Raw genomic sequence first — 24,850 nt, forward strand, 5'->3', positions numbered from 1 at the left:
CTGGGGTTCTTAGTCTCTCATTACATAAATATTAACATTGAGAGACAAACCCAGGAGCAGCTTCCCACAATTATGAAAAGAGAGATTCACAAGCTTCAAAAGTGAGCTGATGGTGCATCTTCCCTTCCATTCCCCCCCTCGCCTTGCTTAATGTTTCTTTCACACGCCAGCAACGGGATTGAGTGCAGATGTAAGAGAAGTTATCACACAGTAGACTATATGACACCAACACCCCTGCTCTCTTGGGAAACGGTGTCGCACACACAGATGTGTGCACGTACACAAGCATTTACAACACCGCGCACGCAGATTCTAAACACAGATGTACAAATAAGCAATGACAACAGAATTGCAGGACCAGATCCAGTAGATAAAAGGGCCAAACCCTTGTCTTCAGGATACTATACGCACACACAAACACAACACCATCTGATTAGAATCAAAGGGGGAGGGAGGGTGAGAGCAGGGAGAAGCAGTTTACAAGCGTTTGAAGGCTCAGCTGTGAGGGGGGAAGTGAGAGACAGGGAGACGAGAAGGAAGACAGGGATCCTGAAGGCTTAACCGCTATAGCTGCTCCTCTGAGAGCATGTTGGGGATAACAGCAGTTAGTCATGCACAAATCCATACTGCCTGGGACACCCACACAGATGCGTGCTTAGAGAACCTGTGGTTACGGTACACAGACGCTTTGTATGTGTTTACATGTGGCAGAACTTGTATGACGAGGATGAAGTTAGAAACCTATGGGTAAGAGCATGAAATGTGGTCACAAAGCACAGAGAAAACATCCTCCTGCTCCTCTTTGCCAGTTATATAGAGAGAGATCTTTCAGCTCAAAAACACATGTGTTGATGTCTCACACACCTAAGCACATTAAAGTAAATGACAGATGTGATAAGGAGCGAGCAAAGACCCAGACACGCTCAGACTACACCTGGAGCGAGGATTTTCTCTCAGACAACAGCACAAATCAGCTTTATCTGCCTGCCTGTCTCCTGCTCTCACATACCCAGCTGAAACTCTACAGGAAGCTGTTCAGAAACCTCAGCAGCATTACAATCAGCTCTTCCCACCACTAAAGGGGAAAGAGAAAAAAAAAAGGAGAATCCGGGGCTGTAATTGAGGAAGAAGGGGTCAATGCAGCTTGAGCCTGTGCTCCAAACTCAGCAAAACCACTTCTGAATTTAGGCATATCTTTTTTCCTTTTGCTCAATCCACTTATACTGAAGAAGAACCACGAAGACCATTGTTGAGGATGAGAAACTTAATGAGGCAGCTCTGTTATTCTCTTTTTCTGTCTTTTTTTCCATCAGAGTGACATCAGAGGTAGGCTGGGCCACTCCAAAAAAAAAAAAAAAAAAAAAAAAAGAAACAGGAGGAAAAAAAAAAAAGGCAATCTCCAACTCCCACACCCTCATCCCCCTTCTCCTCCCCTCTCTTCCTCCTTCCCCTCCCCTCCTCTAGTCTCCCCCATCCTTTGTGAAAAACTCAAAGCATCAGTCGTCAGAGCTCAGTCTGTTGGAAGTGGCCAGCTTTTGAACCATGCCCCAGCCTGAGCCCCAGGACAGCTGAATCCACAGAGAGAGGAGGACATCTTTGGGAAATAGGGCCCTGACGCGAGAAAGAGCCTATACTGTGATTTTCAGGAGTGAGTGGAGGAGAGCACCTCAGAGGACTAGGACAAAGAGAGAGAGAGAGAGAAAGAGAGAGAGACAGAGAGATGAGTCCTGAGCACTGCAGCTCGGTGAAGACACAATACAATACACAGGTGAAACTATAACTGCAGGAAACACATCCCCACCACCACCACCACTACTGCTGGTAACAAAAAGGTAAATGTCGTCTGAGTTCATTCTGTTTCAAAGCTTGTTTCTGAGTATGTCAGCAACAAGCTGGTGTGTGTATATGTGTATGTGTAGGTGTATGTATGAGTGAATGTGGCTGGGCAGCTGTGAGAGCTCTGGCTGTGAGGTTGGCAAGGTTAGGACGTTTCGTGACTGGAGGCTCCAGCTGCAGACAAAAACATTTAGCAACGCTTCTTTGGCTTTCTTCTGGAGTGTCAGGACTGGGATATACTCGATACGGCATGCTGAGAGCTGTATTATATATATACACATGATATATGACTTGCAATATATGAAACCATGTAAGGGGTGCACAGGTTGTGTAGGATAACATTTGTGTAGGTGTAATACAGGAGTGAATTTATCATATATCATATATGGTGCTCAGTGGTTTTAAGAAGGAAAAAAAACTCTCAAATAATGAAAAACGTGTTAGTAACTGGTGTTTCAGTGTGTTCCCCTCAACTGTTTAACTTTGTCTGTGATTTACCCCATGCCAGATCTTAAGTAAACAGAAAGTTAAATAAGGAAAAAAAGAGAGGAGAAAGAAAAGTGGAGCATTCCAGTTAAACACTTGAGGGAGGCTGATCTGATCAGATGGAGAGATTTGAGCTGCGGAGCCAGGCTTGTTTATTTTTTCTAGGCTTTTGGTTTCCTAACACAGCACCATCTGAGCCTCGCTACTAACAGGGGTGCAGGGATGGAGCCGAGTTAACCTGCTGGAATCAGGGTTAGATCAATACTATTATACACATTATGAAGTGGTGACATGTCTCCCTGCACATGCCTCTCCTTCTTACAACTACACTGTAGTTTGTGGAATCTTTCAAAGTGAACAGACTGACTCTGTAAGGACGCAAGTTTCCTTCACAGGATCGTGTTTAAAGAAAAGTGATGATACAATGCTATACAACCCTGACCACATCCTCCATCAAAAACACCCCATGGACATAAAACGCGTCACTCACAACCTTGCCATGATAGCTAAAGCTTTGAACACTAATGGCATCAATCTGGTGTACTTCCATATCAACAACTCACAATTATCTTCAAATGTTTTCACTTACATCCTGGTCTGTTGGTGGGATCTGTGGAAAATGTTCTGTTCGCTACAAAGCCACATCTGTGAATGCTGTAAACGACCATGAGAGAGCACACACACACACACACACACCTTCAAAAAGCCCAAGCTTGAAGTACAAGGCAAATTGACGGCATGGCAAAAGGTTAAGAAAACACTTCATGAGCTTGCTCGTTTTTTTTCCCATAGAGTAATAAATCAAAATATCAATACCTCCCAATAACTCAGGCAGGAAAAGAAGAGAGACCGTTAAAAAGATAAAGAGGAGGCAGGCGCAGCTGTCTGATAAATATCCAGAACATTCTGTGCTGAGCAGCAGTGCTTGGCCCTCAGGTTCACCTGAAACTTGGGAGCACGGGGGACAGGCCTGGGAGAAAGCTTTAAATGGGTCATTACTACCAATCCACACAGAAACTAACCATTCTCTTAACCCCTCGCCCCAGACTGTAAATTGCAACGGAAAATTTGTTTGATGTCTTTGCTATTTAAAGTCTTTAAAACTCCCTGGACAAGCCAAATAAAAATAAATAGCGTTCAGGTGGTGCATGGTAGGACTGTCAGAGGCGGTTAACTGCTGCCCTTCCCCAGCCGTCCTGTCACGGACTATGTTGTAACCCAGCTGGAGATTGATAGCTCACTCAGCCAGCACCAGCCAACTGTGGTTTTTGGGCGATGGGCATGCGGCCAACCGTATCTCGCTGTTTAACCTGAGGCTGTGTGTGGACCCTTCACAGACACAGATGTGTGACCGACAGCTCGGCTGATCTTATCAGTAAAACAGAACCACATATAGAAGCAGACACAGGATACAGACACGGGTTGTCCAAAAACACTGCTCCTGCGCTGTGCTGACCACATGTGGTTAAATCCAACCACAGCAGAACAAGCCGGACACATTTTATCGCTTAAAACTCAACATTGTGAGTCACAGGGCTAGCTGTAGCACTCTTGGATAGAGTCAACAGCTACAAAAAATTAAAGCAACTTGAGGGGAAAATAAGAGCCAGGTCTAGAGTAGAATTCAAAAGAAAAGCCTTTAGCTGCACCATGAAGCTCATTTAGAATCCCCCTAATGAGAGCTTGGACACAGCTGAATGGACGGGTCACCATAGGGAGAAAGAGGTCAGCCAGGAGGTCAGGATAAACAGACAAGAGAAGTAGAAGCATGTAACGAAGTACAGCCAGTGGGCAATGGGTGTGTAATGCTGTGTGTGTGTGTGCAGTTTTATGTGTTGATTCAACTAATAGAAAGCATGTGCAGTCAGAGGTTTGAGCTTAAGGTGAGGTGTGACCCAGAGAAGAAATGAAACCCAATAAAGACGATGTATGAGTGGTTATGAGTAATCTCCTAAATCTGAAAATTTACACCATTCAGCCAAACAAACATTTATATAAATGCTGTAACTTTTTAACACTCTCCCCCCTTCCTGGCTCTCCTCTCTCCCCTGACCCTCCTCCAGCTCTTCTCTAATGCCTGAAACTTTAGCAGCAGTATGTGTTCATTCAAAGCCAAGTGACATTTTATTAGTGTAATACAATCAGAGAGGAAAGCCACCAGAACAGGCGCTGCTCATCGCTCAGCCTGAATAATAAATTACTGGGTCAGAATCTAGTTTGTGTCACTGCCAACTGATGGAGGTTTGTTATGCAGGAATTAATACTGTACCTGTGTGTGTGTGTGTGTGTGTGTGTGTGTGTGTTATTGTGCACAAGGAGATGTGTGTTTGTGGTGATGGGCAGGCTGTGTGTTCTGTGCTGGGGGAGGTGAAGGGATGAGTGTCATAGAGTGATGGAGGAGGGTGTTGGAGAGGTGAGAGACCTTATCTTGACTAAATGTGACAGATAGAGAGGGGCGGGCTTATATGAACTCCCCCCTCCTTCCCCCGATACCCCAAGCATAAGAACAGAGTGTTTGTGCTCCCACGCATGTGTGTGTGTATATGTGATGTGCAGGGGGGGGGGGCTTTTCCACAAAGACCGATTGATTGCGCGGGTTGTGGGGTGGACGAGGGTGGAGGGGGCAGAGGAAGGGTGGGGCTGCGTCCTAATCCCCACATATAGACCTTTGACCCTAACATCAGCCCACATGTTTAGAGTTTCACTACAGAAGAAGGAAAACAGATGGGGGCCCGTGGGGCCTCAAGGGGGTTTTGAGGGGGGGATCCCTCTTCAGTAATACAACATCATGGAGGTAGACGCCTCAGTAGCTAAAAAGCAGGAGGCGGAAACCACTTCTGGAGTTATTACTGGGTTGGTTGTACTCTAACCACAGGCTGATGTCCTCTTAAATTGAACCACTTAATCTAACACAACGTCTTCGTTTTTCCACCTCATCCCTCATTTTTAAATTCTAGTGGAAGGCTCCAGTCTCAATTATTGGCTCAAGTTATAAATGCAGAGAAAAGCCTATTCTAGCTTCTTGCATCTGACTCGATTTCCCTATTAATATTTTCAACATGTACCGTTTAATGAGGAGATATAAAACAGCATCATTAATTCCGTAGTGCAATGTATTTACTATTCCACTGAGGTAGCAATCTTTGTAAGGGTACTTCAGTTTTGTTGATTAAACTTTTACGAGTTTTTCCCTTGTTGTTGGTAGTGATCTTCTCGGTGTGTATGCTGTTGTTTTTGCTGTCATTAATTGTTTCATAATGTCAGTATTTTTACTACTTCCCCCCTCATGCTGAGCTCTCCTCTACAGCCCCTCTCCTCCATAACCTCACATCTCAGCTATTTCTTCACTCAGATTTTCAGTCTATCCTTTATTCAGCGCTGCTTAGATGGTTTCTCAGCTGTCAAATCCCCTTCATTTTCCCACATGTGACTCTGTAACCAATTGTTTCAGTGAGCACGCAGGAATGAGTCAATTTGTGTGTTTGAGGGACAGGGTGTATGAGTGGTCATGTAACTCAGCTCCGCTGACAACAACAGAGGCTGGTGACATCATGTATGGATGAAAGGCTGCGAGGAAGTTGGTCTCTGGCTGTGTTCTTACTGTAGAGCTGGCTGAGCTCCATGTTTTTATGTAAAGCTGTGCTGCTGTTTATTGTTGCTTCTTTCCAAATCCAAACCCTCCACTCTCCTTCGCTCACCCAGTTTTGTGTTTTTGCTTTTCTCTCTCTCTCTCTCTCTCTCTCTCCTCTGACCAGTGATGGTGTGTTGTGTGTTTCAAGGGCATTTTGGACTTGTTGTGGGAAAGTCTGAGGGCCAGATGGGGGAGTGGAAGCCGGGGATTTTGAGGCTGGGAAATACATTGGCTATGAAAATATAAATACATTTTGTCCAAGTCTTTCTCCCCCACTTGTTGAACTGCAATCCATCAGGCTACACACTGACATATCAGAATTGGGAAATCACTGCAGGAGGCTCACTGACCAGGAAATCTGAAACAAACACGACAACAGTCGAATGTGAAATGGCCTCGATCTAAGTTTTACATTTTCATGGACTCTAGTTCATACAATGCACGCATCAACAGCTCAGTGCACTATACCAAATGGATTTGGTAAATTTGAATCAGATTTGAATTTAATTTGAATCACAACAGATTCTCCCCACTTGTATACATCTGGTGTGAGTGTGATGCATCAAGAAACACACAAACTATCAAGTTTTCCTGTCAAAATTTCTGAGAAAATTACAATTATACCTGTATTTAAAATGTGAATATAATGAAGTTACTGCACTATGTAACTGAATTAAGCTGTATAATATGTGCAACAGCCAATAATTTGCCTGAAACAGTATGAAGAGGACAGACTCAGTATTTGGTCATTTTGCTCATGTGCATATTTACATGACCCACAAGAAACCAAACACACACACATTATAAATATGATGAAAACTGCAAGACAGTGGCTTTAAACCATCTTTAACCATCTGCAGTGAGCCAACTTTCCATGGAAGCTGATTAAACCACTTGTTCATTAATAAGATGACTGCCTTAGCTCTGATCACAAGGTGATGCCTGTGTTCTAAGAGACTTTTTGCCAATACATATAGTGTTAACCAGACGCAACAAGTGTGACATATGGCTGTCTTTTTAAGCTAACAACCAGCATTCATTACGCTGTTTAACCAACAAGGCAAAACAAATGTTTCCTGTCTAGGAGTAAAGTAAAGAGCACTGCCGTCTCACTCTTAATGAGTTCTCTGGTCATTTCCTCTCCTATGACATTCAGAAAAGAATAATTTTTGTCTCCCTCTCAGGCACAAAGCTAATCAGCACAGCTAATCACACAGAAAACCGAGGTAGACGGAAGGCAGTGTCCTTGCTGTATATACACACGTCTAGGGTGAGTAGTGCTTAACTAAGAAGCAAGCCAAACTCAATCTGAAATAGTTATTCATCTATGGGCTTTATCAAAGGGGCAATGTTGGCACCACTTTGCACTTTGTGTTGGAACTTGTGTGCAAATATGGCTACATGTGTGGAGAAAAATAACAGTATGTGAATGAGTCAGTCCAGAGATCTGTCCGCATGGCACTAAGCTCTTTAATTATCATTTGACAAATCTGGAGCCAGACCTCTTTCCATGTCAAAGACCTGCATTCAATAAGAACAGGCAGAGCTGTTCATCTCAAACAGAAGAACCTTTAACTGTAATGGCACAACAAACAGAGTGAATAAAAACTCATGAAGAAAATACAGAGTAGCGTCAGAGCTGCGGACACATATGGCACATTTGAGGGTTTGTCTTTAGAAAATGACAGAGTTACTTTAATGACCTTAAACAGTAAAATGATTGTGTCTTGTTCAAATGAAAATTATTCCCAGTTGGAGGAATGAGTGTGTGGTAAAAAAGTGCAAAAGACGTAGGCTACACATAAATAGTGTCTGTCCACTGTCTCTCCTTATACTGTTCTAATAACAGTCATGAAAATAAATTAAACCATAGCTCAGACACAAGGAGACAGACAGTGGGGAGTGAGGACAATTAAAAAGCCACTGTCATGTGTCTCTTGACTATTAATAACTATTAGTAGGGTGATGACCCAGCAGTGCAATTAGGGAGACTTATGAAGCTCTTACTGTTGCCAAAATATAAAGCTGGCAGAGTTAGAGGCCCGCTTCAAATCCTTTATTCCACACAGAGTTTCACTGGTTTCACATGGATGTTAAGAAATGCAAGTACTGTTTGTCAGGAGAGCAGAGCCAACAAGAAACTTCATAAATCCCACTGATATCAAAAAGAAAATTACCCTCAATTTCTCTTGTTTGCTGTAATGCTCACAGTCCGTGACTTTCATATATCCCAAGTCATTTAGCTGTAACAGAGAGGAAGGAAAACCAAACACAGAAAGCAAAGAGGAAGGAAAGTATTTGAAAAAAGGAAGAAATGAAAGTGAGGAGGATGAGGTTTACACGCAGAGAGGAAAGTAATTAAATGGAAAGAAGTGGGCAAATAAGAGAGTGCAAATCTGTCAAGAATAAAAAATGAAAAAAAAAAAAAGGAGAGAGAATGGGAGTATTTTATGTATCAAACTCTCTGCCTCAAGTTATGTTCAGGATCCCTGGCCAGGAAGGAAAAAAGGTCCATGACCCACTTTCTACCACTATTAGTCTCTCATGTCTTTAATCCTCCACTATCTCTGATATCCTTATTAATCTTTGTGCTTTGTATCAGCCTTACAGCCTGTCGCTACTCATCTTCTTCCCTTGTTCTGTCTCTGTAGTTTCTGTAGACACAAGTTAGTGATCTTCCATGTCCTGATTGTAGCTAACAATTTGCTGCCCATTCATGCCAAGGCACACTACCCACACTACATGCAGCCAAAAGCAAACTTTTGGTCTTTGTCCAGTGTTTGGAAATAAAACAATGTGTACAACTTCATGTGCTTTGGCGCGCTGAGAACTGTCTACATACATACTTATGAGAACTGCACAGTGTTTCCAATATGAGCCAAAACCATATTCACAGGCTGGTCTGTCAGATTTAAGTGCATCCAAGTGTTGTCTAGTCTGGCATGCATGAACTTTTATTATTTGTTGCGTCTTTTGTTGTTGAATCTAAAAAGTACCAGATGTGAGCTACTAATGGCATAATGCCCCCTTCCATCTCAGATGAAGCAATAGTTTGTCAAGCAGGGCAGCTGCACAGATTGTAATCTCTGCATTACATAGGAGCAGTTTTCTTGATCTCACTTTTGTACCAAATGTAACTCTTGGCCTGAAAAAAGGAAATCTAAATTTCCACTTGACATAACAAAAACATCAGGGTTCTGATTGCAACTATAGTATGTAAAGGCACATTTGCACACATGAAGTTTTACTCCCACAGGTGAGCACTTTATCTTTTCTGCTCAATAGCCCTCCAAGTCCCTGAGCCCTTCAGCAGTGTTTAGTTTCGGTTTGTTGGGATAGAAAAAAAGGAGACACTTAGCTTGTTCTGAGAAAACACTGTAAACATTGTACCTTAACGACACTCTGGTGACCTCTGCACGCTCGCTGGAATGTCTTTGATATGTTGCGTTACCATGAAAGAGACTAGGCCCTTCCTACTCAGAACCACCACCCTTTGACTCCAAAAGACAGGAAAGAAAGGGCAAGAGGAAGAAGGAACAGGATGACAAGAAGGAGATGGAGGGGGTGATAGCTGATGGATGAGCTGTAATGTTGCCCGTCCTGGTCATACCCCCTAAACTGTAGACGATGCAGAGTGTGGACACTGGTGAAACTCGCAGCAACAGTAGAAAGCCAGTCATAGTTTGGAAGAGAGGACACACTTGAGAACTGATACTGCTGATGCTGCTGTTAAAGTCATCAGCAGCTCTCACTGAGGTCAGCAAGGATACAGTACCTGGTTACGCTGTCAGACACACCGGCTGCTGGAAAAACACACGACCATGAAAATGAATAACGTCTCTGGATAGTCATGCACACACAGTATTCAATCATACAGATAGACACACAAGCTTATGCATACCAGCAAGAGAGTATGCACACACTACAGATCTGCAGCACTAGCTGTAATCCTGTCCCCTCTCCACATTGGTCCAAGTGACAGAATTACCAGAATTCCTGAAGAACCACAATGGCGTCATATGGGAGACACACAGCGCCTGAGTTTCAGGGTGGAGGTAGGACTTAATGATGTGGCACTGAGCAAAGGCTGACTGTGAAGAGTGATGGAGTGGATTAGGAGGACCAGACAGTGTTGGCCTTGCACAGGGCCAGGCCAGGGTGTTAAATGGAGCAATGTGTACATCTGTGAGTGAGTGGTTTTTGTGCTTGTGCACTGATGAAAAACAGAGCTAGAATCAGCAGGAATACGAAAGAGGTGAGAGTTCCAAGAGTCTCTCCTCAAATTAGACAAGGCTGAAGACAACTCTGCACACACTGTTTTCTTTTTCTTGACTTTGTCTCACACCCCTGTGGTGACTATCTGTATGTGTGTGTGTGCATGTAAAATCTTTCAAGTGAAACACAAATACTGCCTCCTACTAAGCATTCCTGTTGGATGCATGGAGCCATGTGGAGCTGTGAGGATTTTCAACCTGTCTCACAGGAAGCGGCATTGGAACTGAATGTCAATGTGTTTTACTGAGGGGTCACTGTGTAAGTGTGTGTATAAGAAACACTTGTATAGGACAATAAGGTCAGATCTATTTTAAGATCTGAGAGTTAACATTACAAGATTATTTTTAACTTTCTCCTTATATTGATATTGGAAAAAACACCACAGGCCTGAACATTGTATCAGTTGCTCAGCTTGTGTCTGGGTGATTAGGGAGGACCAACTCAGGAGCAGTGACCTTTGAAGGGACAGAGACTACAGTATGATGTAGAAACCAAAACTAGAACTAGGCTCCTGTGGTCAATATTCAGAAATTTTCCTGGATTCCTAAAAAAGGGTTTCTGAGAAATTTCCTTAAGAAACACCATTGAGGAGGACAAGAGGATGGGAGTTTGCTAAAGAAAAGAAAGACAAATTTCTTTCATTCTAACGCTAAAGATGATGAAGTAAGCCTAAGGGAAGGTATCAAAGATAAAGCACAGCCGGTTGCCACGTATCAGACCCCTTAATGGGGGAAACCAAAGTGACCTCAGAAAGAAGGGGTGTTAGTCAGCGGGAGAACTAACTGAGATGGAAAGCAGACCGTGCTTCTGGCTGGTCAGAATATGTGTTCTCTCTTGCAGTCTTTCCACACAAACAACATTATATGGAACAATGACCTGACATCTCTGCTACTGCACACTGACTTATCACTTTTCTAAACAATTACTCATTGTCTGTGAATATTTGCAGAAGCATCAAATACCTTTTCATTTAAATTATATGGCAGTCATTTCCTCTGCCCTTTAAGTATACAATAAACATCCCTGCTGTTTGAATTCCCCTTGTCAGCCTTTGTAGACAAAGAAGTGGCTGTTGCCAACTCTTAACTCCTAAGGTCTTGAATTCTTGCAGGAAGGCCGGGAGGGACTTGGTGGGAGCACCAGTAGCTGTCCATCTATCCATCTAACCAGCCAGCAGCAATGCAGGGGCTGATGTGGAGCCTGTGTGCTGTGCTCTGCCTCTCCCTCTGGAAGGAAAGTTACTGCAGGAGTTCCAGGGAAGCCCGGAGGACCAAAGAGCCCTCTCTCCACAGGAGTAAAAGAGCTCCCCAGGACCCTGATGCCAAAAAGTGTTCCTACACCTTCCTCGTACCTGAGCAGAGAATCACAGGTTCCTATGATAACTTATTTTAGCAGAAAACCCACTTTTTTTTCTCATGGACATAAGCAGACTTTATTATTTGTTTTCTCATTTTTCTCCATTCTTGGTAATCCCCTAAATAATTCATATCTGTCAACAGGTCCAATCTGCGCCAGCACCACAGGCCCTGAACCAGACAAGGACAGAGTGACCCGTATGGACATTGCAGATGTGCGGGAGGTGCTCAACAAACAGCGGCGTGAGATTGAGACACTGCAGCTGGTGGTGGATGTGGATGGTAACTTGGTGAACGAGATGAAGCTGCTGCGGAAGGAGAGCAGGAACATGAACTCCAGGGTGACCCAACTCTATATGCAGCTGCTGCATGAGATCATCAGGAAAAGAGACAACTCTCTGGAGCTGGCCCAGCTGGAGAACCGAGTCCTCAACGTGACCTCTGAGATGATGCGACTGGCTTCCAGGTACAAGGAGCTGGAGGCCAGGTTCGCCACGATGGCAGGGGTGGTCAACAACCAGTCCGTTCTCATCTCTGCACTGGAGGAACAGTGTATGAGGACGCTGGGACGCAGTGAGCTGCCTGTGGTTCCTCCACTGGTACAGGTGGTACCGCAGAATATACCAGTCAATAATCGTTTCACCAATGAGATACAGAGAGACAATAACAACCGGGCCTTTCCTCGAGGATCACGCATGGACTCCCCTACTGCAAGCCCCTTTGGGATCAACCCTCCACCACCACAGGGAACACTTACCTCAGATGGTATGTACCAATTTTAAAGTGGCACGGGATTGACTGAACTCTGTGGAATAATCAGGGATCCAATGAGGTTTTAGGAGAGGGAAGCTGAGCAAAGCCAAATGTCCTTTAAAGTCATTGCCAATTACAACAGTAATTGTCCTAATTAATTGTACATACAGCTACTAAAACACAATAATCACAGAGAGAAATTCAAAATGGAATTTCTCGCAACAGTTGGTACTGCTGAGGCATAGTTGGCTCATCCTTGGCATACTACACAGGCAATGAAATCATACATTCCTATGATTCCTACTTGGCAGCCTGTTTTGGCTGCACTGCACTGAGCATATGCGTTAAATTAGTAAGATGTGGATTAGCCTTCTCTGAACAGCATTAAAAACACTTCAGTTAAATGAGAATATATGTACTTCAGTTAGATCAATATCTATTCTATCTAGTCTATGCAAGAAAAAACAGGTGAGGTATACTGAAACAAAACACATATCTGATGGATTAGGCCCATCAAGTCGTTAGAACCCTACTCAAAACCATCAGTTCAGATAAAATCCTCTACAATAGATAAGGCTCCTCTTTATTTATCACACAGAGAATGACTAATTCTGACATCTGAGAGAGATTGTCTCTGATAGTGAAACCAATTTGCAAAGTTAGAGCGCTACTTGGAAATGGCTCCTAAAAAATTGGTCAGGGCTGCTGTATTTTGACTGGTGATTAGACTATGGCGGGTAATGCTGACAGAGGTTACACAACCAGATGGTGAAATGGATGAAATCATTTATAACATCCGTCAGACAAAAAGCGGAAGAAAAGAAGGCCTGTTTGAAGACTGACAGGGGAGTTGCACAGTGGAGTGCCTTAAAACCATTCACAGAAAAATGTGAAGGCAAGAAATATGTTCTCTGGTATCTCATTAAATCACATACTGAAACAGTACTGCCTATTTAGTAACATGAGGTGTGAGTTAATTACAAAGTGTCTGATGAGGTCACCCAGAGCCAATGCTTGATCCTCCAGAAACCAGTCAGAGTAAAAAACCTCTCTTTTCAGAACAACACTCTTACAGCACCTTCAGCCCACTTACAGCACTAATAATGACAGGCCTATTACAAGCAGAGAAGCAAAGGGGAAAATACTTTCATGGAGAAAAACGAAACACAAAGAGGAGAAGAGAGGTAGGGAAGTGGGGGGGGGGGGGGGGGGAGGTAAAATGGCAGGGACTTCACCTCTAGATGACAAAAAGGACTGAATGTTCTTTTAGCTATTTCTAGCTGTGCATGATAATTCTCCACCTACCTCGCCAGGTCCTTGTTGAACTGTAATCCCAGTGGTGTATTAGTTAATCATAGCTCATTAGAATTTAGAGCTGCAATGCAATAATCCTCCAATTCCACAGGCCTCATCCATACTACAGATGAAGCATTCGGAGTTAAGCTGCAGCTATAACAAAATGACAAAATCTATTTTTTGTCAATGACTGAAACAAAGCTCTAAATCTGGACACACCCCAGTTTATTTACAACCAAGAAAAATAACATAAAGCCAAGGATGATTATTTTTGCTGGGGTGGCTGACACATCATCCTTCACCATTCAATTTTTAGGAAAAGAAAAAACAGGCCACATATTGCCATATTTCTATTTCTTGTTTCCATAGAACTTATTTAAACCATCCCTTTAATGAGGATGGATACTTCCTTTCATTTTCCATTTGATTGCCACTGATATGTATCCATGGATGAATGTACCCTTTTCATTCAATAGACAGTGTGTATCTAAATTAGAAAGGAAAATAGGCAAAAATTCAAACCCAAAGCTAAGTCACCAAAGAGCACTAATGGGCTCTCTTCTATGTAGGTCCACTACTACTACTGTATATAGACATTGCCTGACCACAGTTTGGTCTAGTTGAGCCCTTTTTAAACTACTATGCTTGATGACTCAATTTATTTTTAACCTCAACCTCATAAAGCACTGTTTAAAGAAAATGACAAGAAAGTGACAGGAAAGGAGAGAAAAGGGGGATATGTTAGAGAACCCCCTTATTGACAGGACTGCTGGAGACATATCATTACTAGAAAAATATAAGCTTGTGCTTGGGAGTTTTAGGTATCTGTACCAGGGCATTACACTTGGTCCCTATGTGCTCCCAAACTCAGCTGAGAAAACCATCTTCCATTGGCCTTTATGCCCTGGGGGCCCCTCACACAATGCCTGTGTTCATACTAGTTTAATACGTATCCACACAGGGGAAAACAGAGGAAATATGTTGGGTTTAGGTTCAGCTGCTTCAACTTTGGGTGCAGTGCTACCACATGGCTTCGTCTGAAGACGAGGTCTAGGTGAATATTCATATAACCATTGAAGTGAAAATATGCATGTTTGTGTAATTTCAGACTGCAGGATGTTTGGAGTGAAAGGAGATACTTTCCAGAGAATGTGGCCACAGTGATACATCCCCACAAACCATGGGGTCTATCAAAGCTTCCTTCCCAACTTTCTCTCCTCTTTTCCTCTGGTCTGTTATCTGCAGTGATATCTACAGTGATGATGATGACTTTTGCATATGCAATAAAAAAAAGAAGACATCTTGTTCACTTCAATTTGTTCTATTTGTTTGGAAGGTTTTAACTGTGATTAAAGCAGTGGGTGGTTTTAGTAGGAATCAGGAGTCAATAATAAAAGATATAGATTTACAATCTGTAATTCCATGAAGTTTTATGGTAATTTGTCAATTTAAGGCTTAAAAGAAAGAAAGAAAGAAACTCAACATTTGTTTCTTCATGGGCTAATACTGGATCTTTTGTTTTGGTCATGAGGAGTGAGATGAATTGACTGACAACTATTAAACCCAAAATACTTCATGATATTTTTGACGCGCAAATTGCAATATTACAGTGGATTGTGGCCAAGTGTGTGATGCTGCAATAGGATCTCTTTAGATATCATACACTTTACATCACAGCCAATAGCACAATCTCTATTCATCCTCTCTTTTTTGTCCTCTGCTTTTTCAACAACCTTTTTTCCAACCCCAGGTCCCTTCAAGGACTGTTACCAGGTCCGACAGGCAGGCCACACCACGAGCGGAATGTACCTGCTTAAGACTGATGGCAGCGACCGGCTGATCCAAGCCTGGTGTGAACATGGCCTTGACAATGGAGGATGGACCGTGTTGCAAAGGAGGAAAGATGGCTCTGTTAACTTCTTTCGGAATTGGGAGAACTACAAGGTAGGTTTAGGTTTAATCAGATTTTTTTAAGGGAAAAAAATCTAAATATCTTTAAGCTTGAGAGGGAGCTGTATTCACAGCTTTTTTTCTCCCCTCTTGTAAGTGACCCAGTCTCAACAGTTCAGTCTGGGGCCACTAAGCAAGCACTCGTTTTATCAATGTAAACAGCTTAGCGGTGGATTTCCTCACACTGAAATTGCAGCCAGGAACTGCAGCCAGGGACCTACACACAAATATACACAATCAGAGAGCCCCGATGTGCCGAGAAGGAAATGTAGTTCTGCTCTTAGCCCCACTGAAAATTATCCCTTCATCCTTTACTTCCCATGTGTCAGACTGTGCAATTGAGAGGATCTAACAGAATAAGCATGGGAGACAGACAAAGGAACATAGTATTTATAACAACCGGAGCAAAAATAATGACACAACCTGACAAAAATGACTGGTCTCTGCATTTTGTCTGTTAAAAAAAAGACAAAGGCAATGATTTTCCCATCAGTCACACAATTAGATTTCAAAATCAGTGCTTGCATGCTGTTTGGATCAGTGACATAAATGTGTCTCTGCAGCGTTGCATTTGCCACTCTCAACTCTCTGTAGACTGCAGCCAAATCACCACTGCCCCTGCCATTCCACTAATTTGTCTCGAGTGAGAAACCACAGATCACAACCTTAACACATTATCGTCTCAATGGGAAGCAGACTTGATTTCATTTTACTTGATTGCAGAAGCCAGACTCTTTTAAACTCAGCACTTCGGGATAGAAATCTTATTAACCTCACTCTGCTTTACTGTTTGTGTTTTTTGGAACTTGATTTCAATTTCCACTGAATAAAAGGAGATCTATTCTTCCAACAGTTAGCTAACCCACAGTGTCAACTAACTCAAATTAATACTGCACGTTGTTCGTCTGCACTACGTTGCAATGAGATTTGAACACAGACCACAACTGAAGATGGGTAATACAGAGCATGCTGTGGTGCTTGTCCCACCCCACAGAGAGGTTTTGGCAACATAGACGGTGAGCACTGGCTTGGACTGGACAATATCTACAATCTGGGGAAACAGGGCGACTATAAGATGATGATTGAACTGGAGGACTGGACAGGGAAGAAGGTGTACGCCGAGTATAGCAGCTTCCGCCTGGAGTCAGAGAGCGAGGGTTACAGGCTGAGGCTCGGTACCTACCAGGGGAACGCTGGGGACTCCTTCAGCAGCCACAACGGCAAACAGTTCACCACACTCGATCGCGACAAGGATGCATTTTCTGGTAGGTTGGATGCTAGATAAGTTCCAAATGTATTTTGATTCCTTATACTAGTTGCAGCGTAATGACACAACATAGCGTAAGCTCCTTCTTTGTTTGTCCATCACACACATCTTGTTTTCTGATGCTGTGTCCCTCGCCACTAGGCAACTGCGCCCACTTCCATAAGGGCGGTTGGTGGTACAATGCCTGTGGCCAGACCAACCTCAATGGTGTATGGTACAGCGGGGGAGTTTACCGCAGCAAATTTCAGGATGGAATCTTCTGGGCGGACTACGGTGGAGGTTTCTACTCCCTCAAGTCAGTACGCCTCATGATCCGACCGATCGACTGACACCTCGGACTTTGGTTCCCTTTAAATGCACCTCAGCCTCCTTCCTTATCTTTATCTACCCATAAACAAATACTGTAAAGGCAGGACCAGGAATCCCTGCCATCCTTCAACTGTGTAAAAGACAGCAGTAAGAAGAGACGGTGGCATGTTTTTATAGCCAGACGACAATGACTCCAACAGTCTGATGGCAGTGGCTAGTTCCATAGATGACATGGAGATGAAGACTGATGCCACTGTCCTTCATAAGTAACTGCTCTCCTCAACCTTTCAGTCTGGACAGTAATGGTCTCTCAGACTCCCTGGGACAATTCAGTATTACTCTCAAGTGTCTTATTTTACTCACTCTTGTTCAAACTCAGTATGTAATAAAGGGAAGCTGTCATTTACTAAAGACATGACATTTCTTCAGAGCAGCTAATGGTGACTTATTGAAGGTAGGGTTGCCCATACCATGGGCTACTGGATGTACTGGAATGTTAAACCATAGTAGTCATGAAAAATAATGCAATTTACAGTTGTGTTGCTAGTTAGAACACCTGACAAACCAACGGTTAGAGGACAGGCCTTGATAAACCTACTGTCTACTTGTTTCTGGGATTTGTCTGGACTTCTGGGGTTTCCTTTGACCCCTGACAAAAAATGAACTCATGCAACAATGTGCTTGTTCAATGTGCATATGGCTGAGCTGGCTTTGGTATGTAAATATCTTTGGCTTTATTTGTGAAAGTTAATTTAAGAGGTGTGATTCTACTCAGGCCAAATGTTCACAATGTTGTCACTCCGCCAGTCTTTGTTATTTATCAGTGTATTTATAGTAAGTATAGCCATGGACATTTTATATCTAGCCCTGTAACAATACAATTCTTAATATTTTTTTAATCCCATTTAGAAATACATTAATAACAGTTGAGCAGAAGTGTGCACGCACAAACACACACAGACCGCAGACACAACAAATTCAGAGCGGAGATGTCTAGTTGACTTGAGGATGGAGAATATGTGACATGCACTGCCAGTTTTCATCCAAGTCAAATTAAATTCTTTGTAAAAATTGAACTGTCTTTCACTCTTCACTCTGCTACATCTTAATGAATAGCAAAACAAATAACAAGTGTGACCCTTTTCTTTACAAAGTTAATTCCAGCATGAATGTAAAACTGGAGATACTTCAGTGTGTAAAATGTCAGCTAAGCTTCTATGCCTATATAGGGTGACACAATCATGTGAAATGCACAATCTGATCTAAGTGCTTTTCAAGCCATCAAGGCGCTGAAGAAGGTCAAGGGCATTTAATAATTAAAGAAAGTGAGAAGAATAAAAATGAACTGTGACTACAACAAGAGACTGCAATTAAAATCACATTACTCTTGTTCTGAGAGGAAGAAAGCTAAAAGCAAGAAACACATGAGGGGAAAAAGACTATATCAGACTTTATCAAGGTAAGGACAGAAATAGATAACGCAGAGGATATTAAATGATGCAGCTATAGTGGAATTCAGACTGAAATGAAAGAGCCGGAGAGACAGTTAGAGTGATAAAAGGCGAGAGACAGACAGCTGGGGAATATAAGGAGAGGAACATTCCTTCCACATAAAACTGTTGAGGTTTTCTTTGCCTAAAATTCAAACATATATCTTTAAATTATGGCTACCCTCTGGACCTTTCCCTCTGAGGAGCTGCAAGTCAGAACGGACAGGAGCTGTCTGACACAAACACATGCAGGGAGGAGAAACTAATGGACACATACAGTCAACATATCTTAGCTCAAATACTCACACACACTCAGTGAGCCAAAAGAGCTAACAGGTAGGTTTGCTGTCAGACATGTAAAATACTGTACATCTACGCAGACCACAAGTCCAGATGAGACCAGGTCTTAACTGGCTGTATGAGCTCCTGATACACAGGACTATATACTATCATAAGAACCAGCAGAGAAATAAATGTCGAAAAACATTAGTCAGTTGGCTGACTTTTCTGATCCTGACCATATGACATCTTACCACTGGTGATTTCCATTGGTTAGTCTACAGTGTTTTGCTTGTGGCTCACAGCTAACCCAACAACCACAGCACAAGGATGTTTGAGAAGAAGAAAGTCAAGGGCCCCTTGTGCCAGATTCTGGCTCTCCATACACTCCACTGACAGAGACCAAATAAAGGGCTACTGAAGGATCCCATTAATAACTATAATAAAACTAAACTTGTCCTGTCATAAATATTAACAAGTCCACACTTAACAAACTGTTCAGAGAAGTATAATGGCAAACCCCCAGTCTACACAGTACTTTATTTTAGCTGTGCTTTCTCAAATCTGTATAACACAGGGGCTGTCAATCTATGAGTAAGAGGGGACCATAGGGGGACAGAGGAGAGGCAAAGATACTGCATCAGGTGAGAGCAACAGGTGAACATGTTCTAAAGACAGCGGGAGGTTAGTTACTGTAGTTTGTCCCGCTGTGACTACACACAGCTCATTAAGGTATTTAAGGCACTTTAATAGTCTTTAGGGGGCAGTACACTGAACGGCTTGTAAGATGATCAGATAACTTTGGAAAGTCACTCCCCTCCCACACCTTTGCAGTGTCAGACTGGAAGACTGTGTCCAACCATTTCTGCAACTTTACAACAGTCCAACATTCACACCAACTTCACACTGTGATTGGTGAGAAAGTACGCTGGGTTAGACCCTTTCTCTGTAGCCATATTTTCTTAGTCGTTACACAACTGTTTATAGCCACTTCCACTGTAGCTGTCCCCAACAGCTATGTAACGGCATTATACATATAATTGTGACCCATTTCACCTTTAAGGGTTCAAATTATATTTTTTTCTCCTCTTACACTTGCCCGTGAGCACTGTCAAAACACTCGAGTGCACTAGTGCATGACTGAGCCAACTCAGTGTACAGGCAGATGGAGGATAGCTACTCCTGTTATTCTGCTTATGCTACGTGGCTGGTGTGGACAAGGTGAAGGCATAATGAACTGGAGAAACACTTTAAAGTGTGTGTGTTTTGTCGTAGTGGAGCCATACATTTCTGTGGGCTCTTTGTCCTTGCATGATGGGCTAAAGAACAGGAACAAGTTCATCTGAGCATTTAACAGTCTGACCCTGTAATGGGCGCAGACAGGAGAGGACTGTGTCTGCCCAACAGCAGGTCAGAGTTCACACAATCACGCACACACACATACACACTTTTGCACAAATGTATCACTGTGCAGAAACCAAAGCTCAGTGACTGTACAGCAGACACAGGGTTCTTTATTTAGCCTTATTATAACCAAAGATAAGCATTAAACCTACAAAGGTGCAAATGGAGCAAAGACAGAAACGTGACAGGAAGGCACTAAAGTGGCACATATACACACAGTGTAGAAGTAAACCAGCCTGTGTTTAAGATTCAACGGCTACTTTGTTTAGTAACCAGAGAGATAAATACATGCTCTGAACACATCAAGAGAAGCTCCAACCCAAATTTACTTATTACACAAACACCCAACACTTACATTGGGAGTGATACTGTACAATCAGCACTGCGGCTTTCGGTCTCCCACTCATTCATTCTAAATTTCCCTCAGAGGGATCTGGTGGATTTATGAGAGTGGGAATGTCCGAGAACAAGAGAGAGGTGATTTCCATCCTGTGTGCCAACTTGGCTTGGTCCAGTTCTGAGGACAGCCAGCTGGTCACACATCACACGTCCGCACTCATCATTGACAAGCTAAGACTGTAAGGAAACACCATCCCACTCACACATACTCACACAAAGACTTAGAATACAAAAAGACTCCGCCCTAACAACGACCAACTGGTTGAGCTGAAACGCTTCCCAAACGGAAAGTCTTTCCTTCTTATTCTCACACTCACACTCTCTCTTTCACACACACACACACACACACACAGTGAGGACATACAGTTAAGCTGGCAAATGGGTGCCGTTTCACAGCATTAACTTTGCGTTCGTCTTATGGTCCGTTGTTACTTCCAAACTTCCATGACGGAGCACAGTGGGGAAAATGGGTGGTTAAAAGTTTCTTTAACGACAAACAGACTCTCGAGCTCTCTGTGTTTGTGCTTGTGTCTGTGTTTGTTTGTGGATCCTTGACTGTATAAGTTTGAATCGCACAGCAGTAGCTATGATACAAACCTGATGGTAAGAGGAAAAAATGGCAGTAAAGAGCATCAAAGTCATCCAGTCATAATCAAGTCAAAACAAGAACAAACAGTACAGCAATAAAACCACACATGTGGGCATGAGCGTTTTCCTTGCACAACTCATAAGGGATTCCTGTGTGATGTCATAGTGTGGAGCCAAAGAAAGAGGGGGTATAAATATTTAAGGAAAGGAAAAAGACATCTATTTCTATTTTTTAGCTTTCCTCACTGATTCATGTGATTTTTCCAGCTGAGAGAAACTTTGAGATATTCCACAACAGAGCAGCAAAAATATGTTCAATGTCCTCCTCTGTTCGGAGAAATGGAGCAACAATAAAAACAGCAGAGGAACAACAGACGATAAACATGACAGACTGATCACTTTGGCACTGAACAAATAATGATGTAAAAGGAGGGGAAAAAAAATACCTTCCATTTCCTGTTTTTTTTTTTTTTTTTAACCAGACACATGTACAAGGACCATTTGTTTCTTAAAGCCAGACACTTGTCCTTAGATTAACCTTTAGCCCGTAAACGGCCCATAAAGATAAGCCGCTGACAGGAAGGAAAATCAGTGCATCATTCAAAGATCAAACCTTGAAGTGGTCTGTGTCTGTGTGTTTGTTTGTGTCTGTTACCTAGGTACGGTATACAAGAGACCATGCTCTGGCTGCTTATGCAGTCTCTCAGACGTTTATAGTTGTCTTCTTTGGACATCAAGTAGTCGAGTCGGTCAAACGTTGCCTTGTCTTTCCGACTCAGTAACTGTGAGGTAAGGAAGGACAGAGAGATAGAGACCATGAGACCTAAATAGACAGGCTATAACATGGTGGCAACAAGAGGAGCTACAATGGAAATTTGTTTTTCTAATAAAATTGCTTGATTTCAGTAGGAGTGAGGAGTGAAAACTGACACACACCAAAGTACTACAGCAAAAAATATCTGTACAATGACAAAAGACAAAGTTTAAGAATCAGAGATGGAGGAGAGAAATACTGTAAGACAGACAGAAGTGGCCAACACAGTGTTCTTTGTAAGGGCTGGCTGCTGAATAATTTGCTGTCTGGTGACAAACTATCAGCCAGCTACAAATTTGCAACTTGTCTCTTTAATGTTGTGAACCTTTAGTCACCATTTGACATGAGCAAAGAAGAAAAAAAAATATTTCAATTTGGCAAGTGGTTATAGTCGACCCTTAGCTGTTAACTGTTGAACTTTTTTATATTTGTTGCTTGCTGTTACTTGGCTGTCATCCACACTTGTCAGTGTCAGAATAAAACATGTTGAACACAATAAAACCATTACAAGTCTGTTAGAAAGCACAAATTGGACGCCTACGCCAAAAAATTTTCCCAGAAGGAGCAAGCTTCTGAAACTCCTCTATCAAGTTATTGGTCTTAATAGACTCACTAGTCCAACACTTACAAGAGAACCAGTATTAGAGGAATGAAGTATAAAGCTTTCCCTGTAGAGGGAGAACACTGACACAGACTGGTTGTCCCTCACACAGTCATGAAATGGACACTGACACAATATTTCCTGTCTAAAAAAGGTTGACAATTGAATTATGTGGTCAAAATGCCCTAGCCAAGATCTGCTAAAATCTGCATGAGGGTATTGGGTATTTCACTAAAAGGACAGATTTGTAGCACTAAAGACACTGCCATCTCTTTAATATCTCCAGCATTCAAGGAGAATACAGTCCAGTGATGGAGTCTGTTTGTTAAATTCTCATTTCATCTCATGAAATGGAGTGAATTAAAGGTTTTCCTAATGGTCTAAATGCCGCCTTGTCTCTATTTTTCTTGCCATTTCCTCTTGTCATGTCATTTATGCACTAGTTTTTATTAGCCTCTGTATATGTGAGCAGTGTTTTGGTACAGATCTACATAACATCCCTGTTTATTGACAGCACTCTACTAATAAACCAGGCTTGTTTTCACAGTAGGGTAAATATACTCACCGCCCATGTTTTGGTAAGCCTGAAGATGGGAGCACTTTGTAACCCTGACACCACAGCCATGACCGCATGGAGGTTGTTCATGTCACACAGTTTCTGTGAGGAGTTAAAGTACATAGAGCATACGTTAGGCTGAGTTTACACTGCAAACATTCATTAGGATAGAACAACAATGTCATGCTGTACGTCAATGCTGTGTACCTTGGCAGTGCGAATGTAAAGACTCAGCACCTCCGCTCTTATCTTCAACGTCTGTGCATGGAGGATCTCTCTTACCACCCAAAAACTTGTCTAGATAAAACACACACACACAAAGAGAGATTACAGCACCAAACGACACTCACAAACTCACCAAAAACAGACTGGATTCTGCAGACATGATGACACAGAAAACTTTATTTCACATGTTACATTCTTCAAAGCACAACAAGGATTTCAGGTATGTAGAAAGAAAGACAGGGAGCTCTGCCTTGTAAAACCTCCACACTCTGCAACCAGAGCCAAGGCCTGCCGGCAGCCATGACAACTCTGGGCTGAAACCAGTATAAAGAGGAGCAGAGGAGCACTGGGCAGACTGCTAGCGGGAACGCTCCATCAGAGTCTATTAGAAATTAGCTCTTGAGAAAAAACAAGAGCTTTGCAGGAAAATCCAACCAATTCCAACTGATTACACAACGGATACACACCATAACTCCTAATATGTCAACCCGAGAAACGAGGAGGACTGTGTGGAGTGTATACGTGTGTGTTCAGAGTACTTGGCCGGAGCGAGAGTGATGTCGGAAATCTGTCTCGCAAGGGAGAAATGCTGGTAAGCCAAAGTTCTGATTACACGTACACACACGGACAAGTCAGTGAATCAATCAGTGTTTAAGCTCTGGGGAGAGAGGGAATGGAAAGAGGAAAAGGGAGAAAAGTGAGGGAAGAGAGGAGGTAATGGGAGGAGAAGTTAGCCTCAACGCCACAGGGCTCTGAGGGCTTTCAAAGCCCACAGCTGTCTGCACATTGTGTTCTGATAAGACGGACAGACTGACCATCTCTGATTTTTATTCTAATGGAGACATACTTTTAGCTCATTCAGTTTCTGAATTATTCTGGCACTATTCGCTCCTTGCCCATGCTTCCCTGCTGTTAAGGCTTTAGTATATAGTCAACATTCCTCCATTGAAGCCACAGACCACTAGGTGTGCTGTGTGTGCGTCTATAAATTAGGTGTGCCTGCTTCTCCATCTACATTCTCGTGTGCACGAACTCTAACCTACAGCTGGGTTTGCCTGCTTTTTCCTGGAAACAGCCCAAAAACTTGTTTTTGTTTCAGGGAAGAGGTGAGGAGCTGGGGAGTGAAGAGATAAATTCATCCAGCCACACTCACACACACACTCTCTCTTTCTCTCGTAACCATGATACACAGACCAAATTAAGTTTAATCTATGCAGGTAGAGTATCTCCAGGAAATGGAGCCATATGTGTTTAATTTTCACTATTACACATGGAGAGATCTGTAGAGAGGATGAGGGAGTGATGAAAATGGACAGAGGATACATAGACGGTAAAC

The 24,850-nt window shown here is 42.7% G+C and overlaps 2 protein-coding genes across 3 annotated transcripts in view; one reads left to right on the forward strand and one right to left on the reverse strand.

Moving 5' to 3' along the window:
* ralgps2 (Ral GEF with PH domain and SH3 binding motif 2) overlaps window positions 1–24,850 on the reverse strand; it is a 68,936-nt gene that overhangs the window by 10,700 nt on the left and 33,386 nt on the right. For both annotated transcript variants that reach the window (XM_018670229.2, XM_018670231.2), the window contains exons 7-9: window positions 23,497–23,586; window positions 23,299–23,391; window positions 21,974–22,100 (exon numbers count right to left, since the gene is read on the reverse strand). In XM_018670229.2, coding sequence (XP_018525745.1) covers window positions 21,974–22,100; window positions 23,299–23,391; window positions 23,497–23,586 — 310 coding nt within the window. The remainder of the gene's footprint in view (window positions 1–21,973; window positions 22,101–23,298; window positions 23,392–23,496; window positions 23,587–24,850) is intronic.
* On the forward strand, window positions 1,480–18,234 carry angptl1a (angiopoietin-like 1a). The gene is made up of 6 exons (XM_018670232.2): window positions 1,480–1,832; window positions 11,340–11,597; window positions 11,728–12,348; window positions 15,383–15,576; window positions 16,577–16,847; window positions 16,991–18,234. The coding sequence occupies exons 2-6, from the start codon at window positions 11,408–11,410 to the stop codon at window positions 17,176–17,178; spliced, it is 1,464 nt and encodes a 487-aa protein (XP_018525748.1). The 5' UTR covers window positions 1,480–1,832; window positions 11,340–11,407; the 3' UTR covers window positions 17,179–18,234.

Source organism: Lates calcarifer, linkage group LG17 (assembly GCF_001640805.2).
Source record: "Lates calcarifer isolate ASB-BC8 linkage group LG17, TLL_Latcal_v3, whole genome shotgun sequence".
Taxonomy (NCBI): domain Eukaryota; kingdom Metazoa; phylum Chordata; class Actinopteri; family Centropomidae; genus Lates; species Lates calcarifer.

Excerpts from the sequence above, each read along its gene's own strand:
- angptl1a (XM_018670232.2), top strand. The coding sequence starts at position 11,408 with ATGCAGGGGCTGATGTGGAGCCTGTGTGCTGTGCTCTGCCTCTCCCTC. Across the intron at positions 12,349-15,382 it reads GGGAACACTTACCTCAGATG|GTCCCTTCAAGGACTGTTAC; the intron begins GTATGTACCAAT and ends TTCCAACCCCAG. Across the intron at positions 16,848-16,990 it reads CGACAAGGATGCATTTTCTG|GCAACTGCGCCCACTTCCAT; the intron begins GTAGGTTGGATG and ends CCTCGCCACTAG.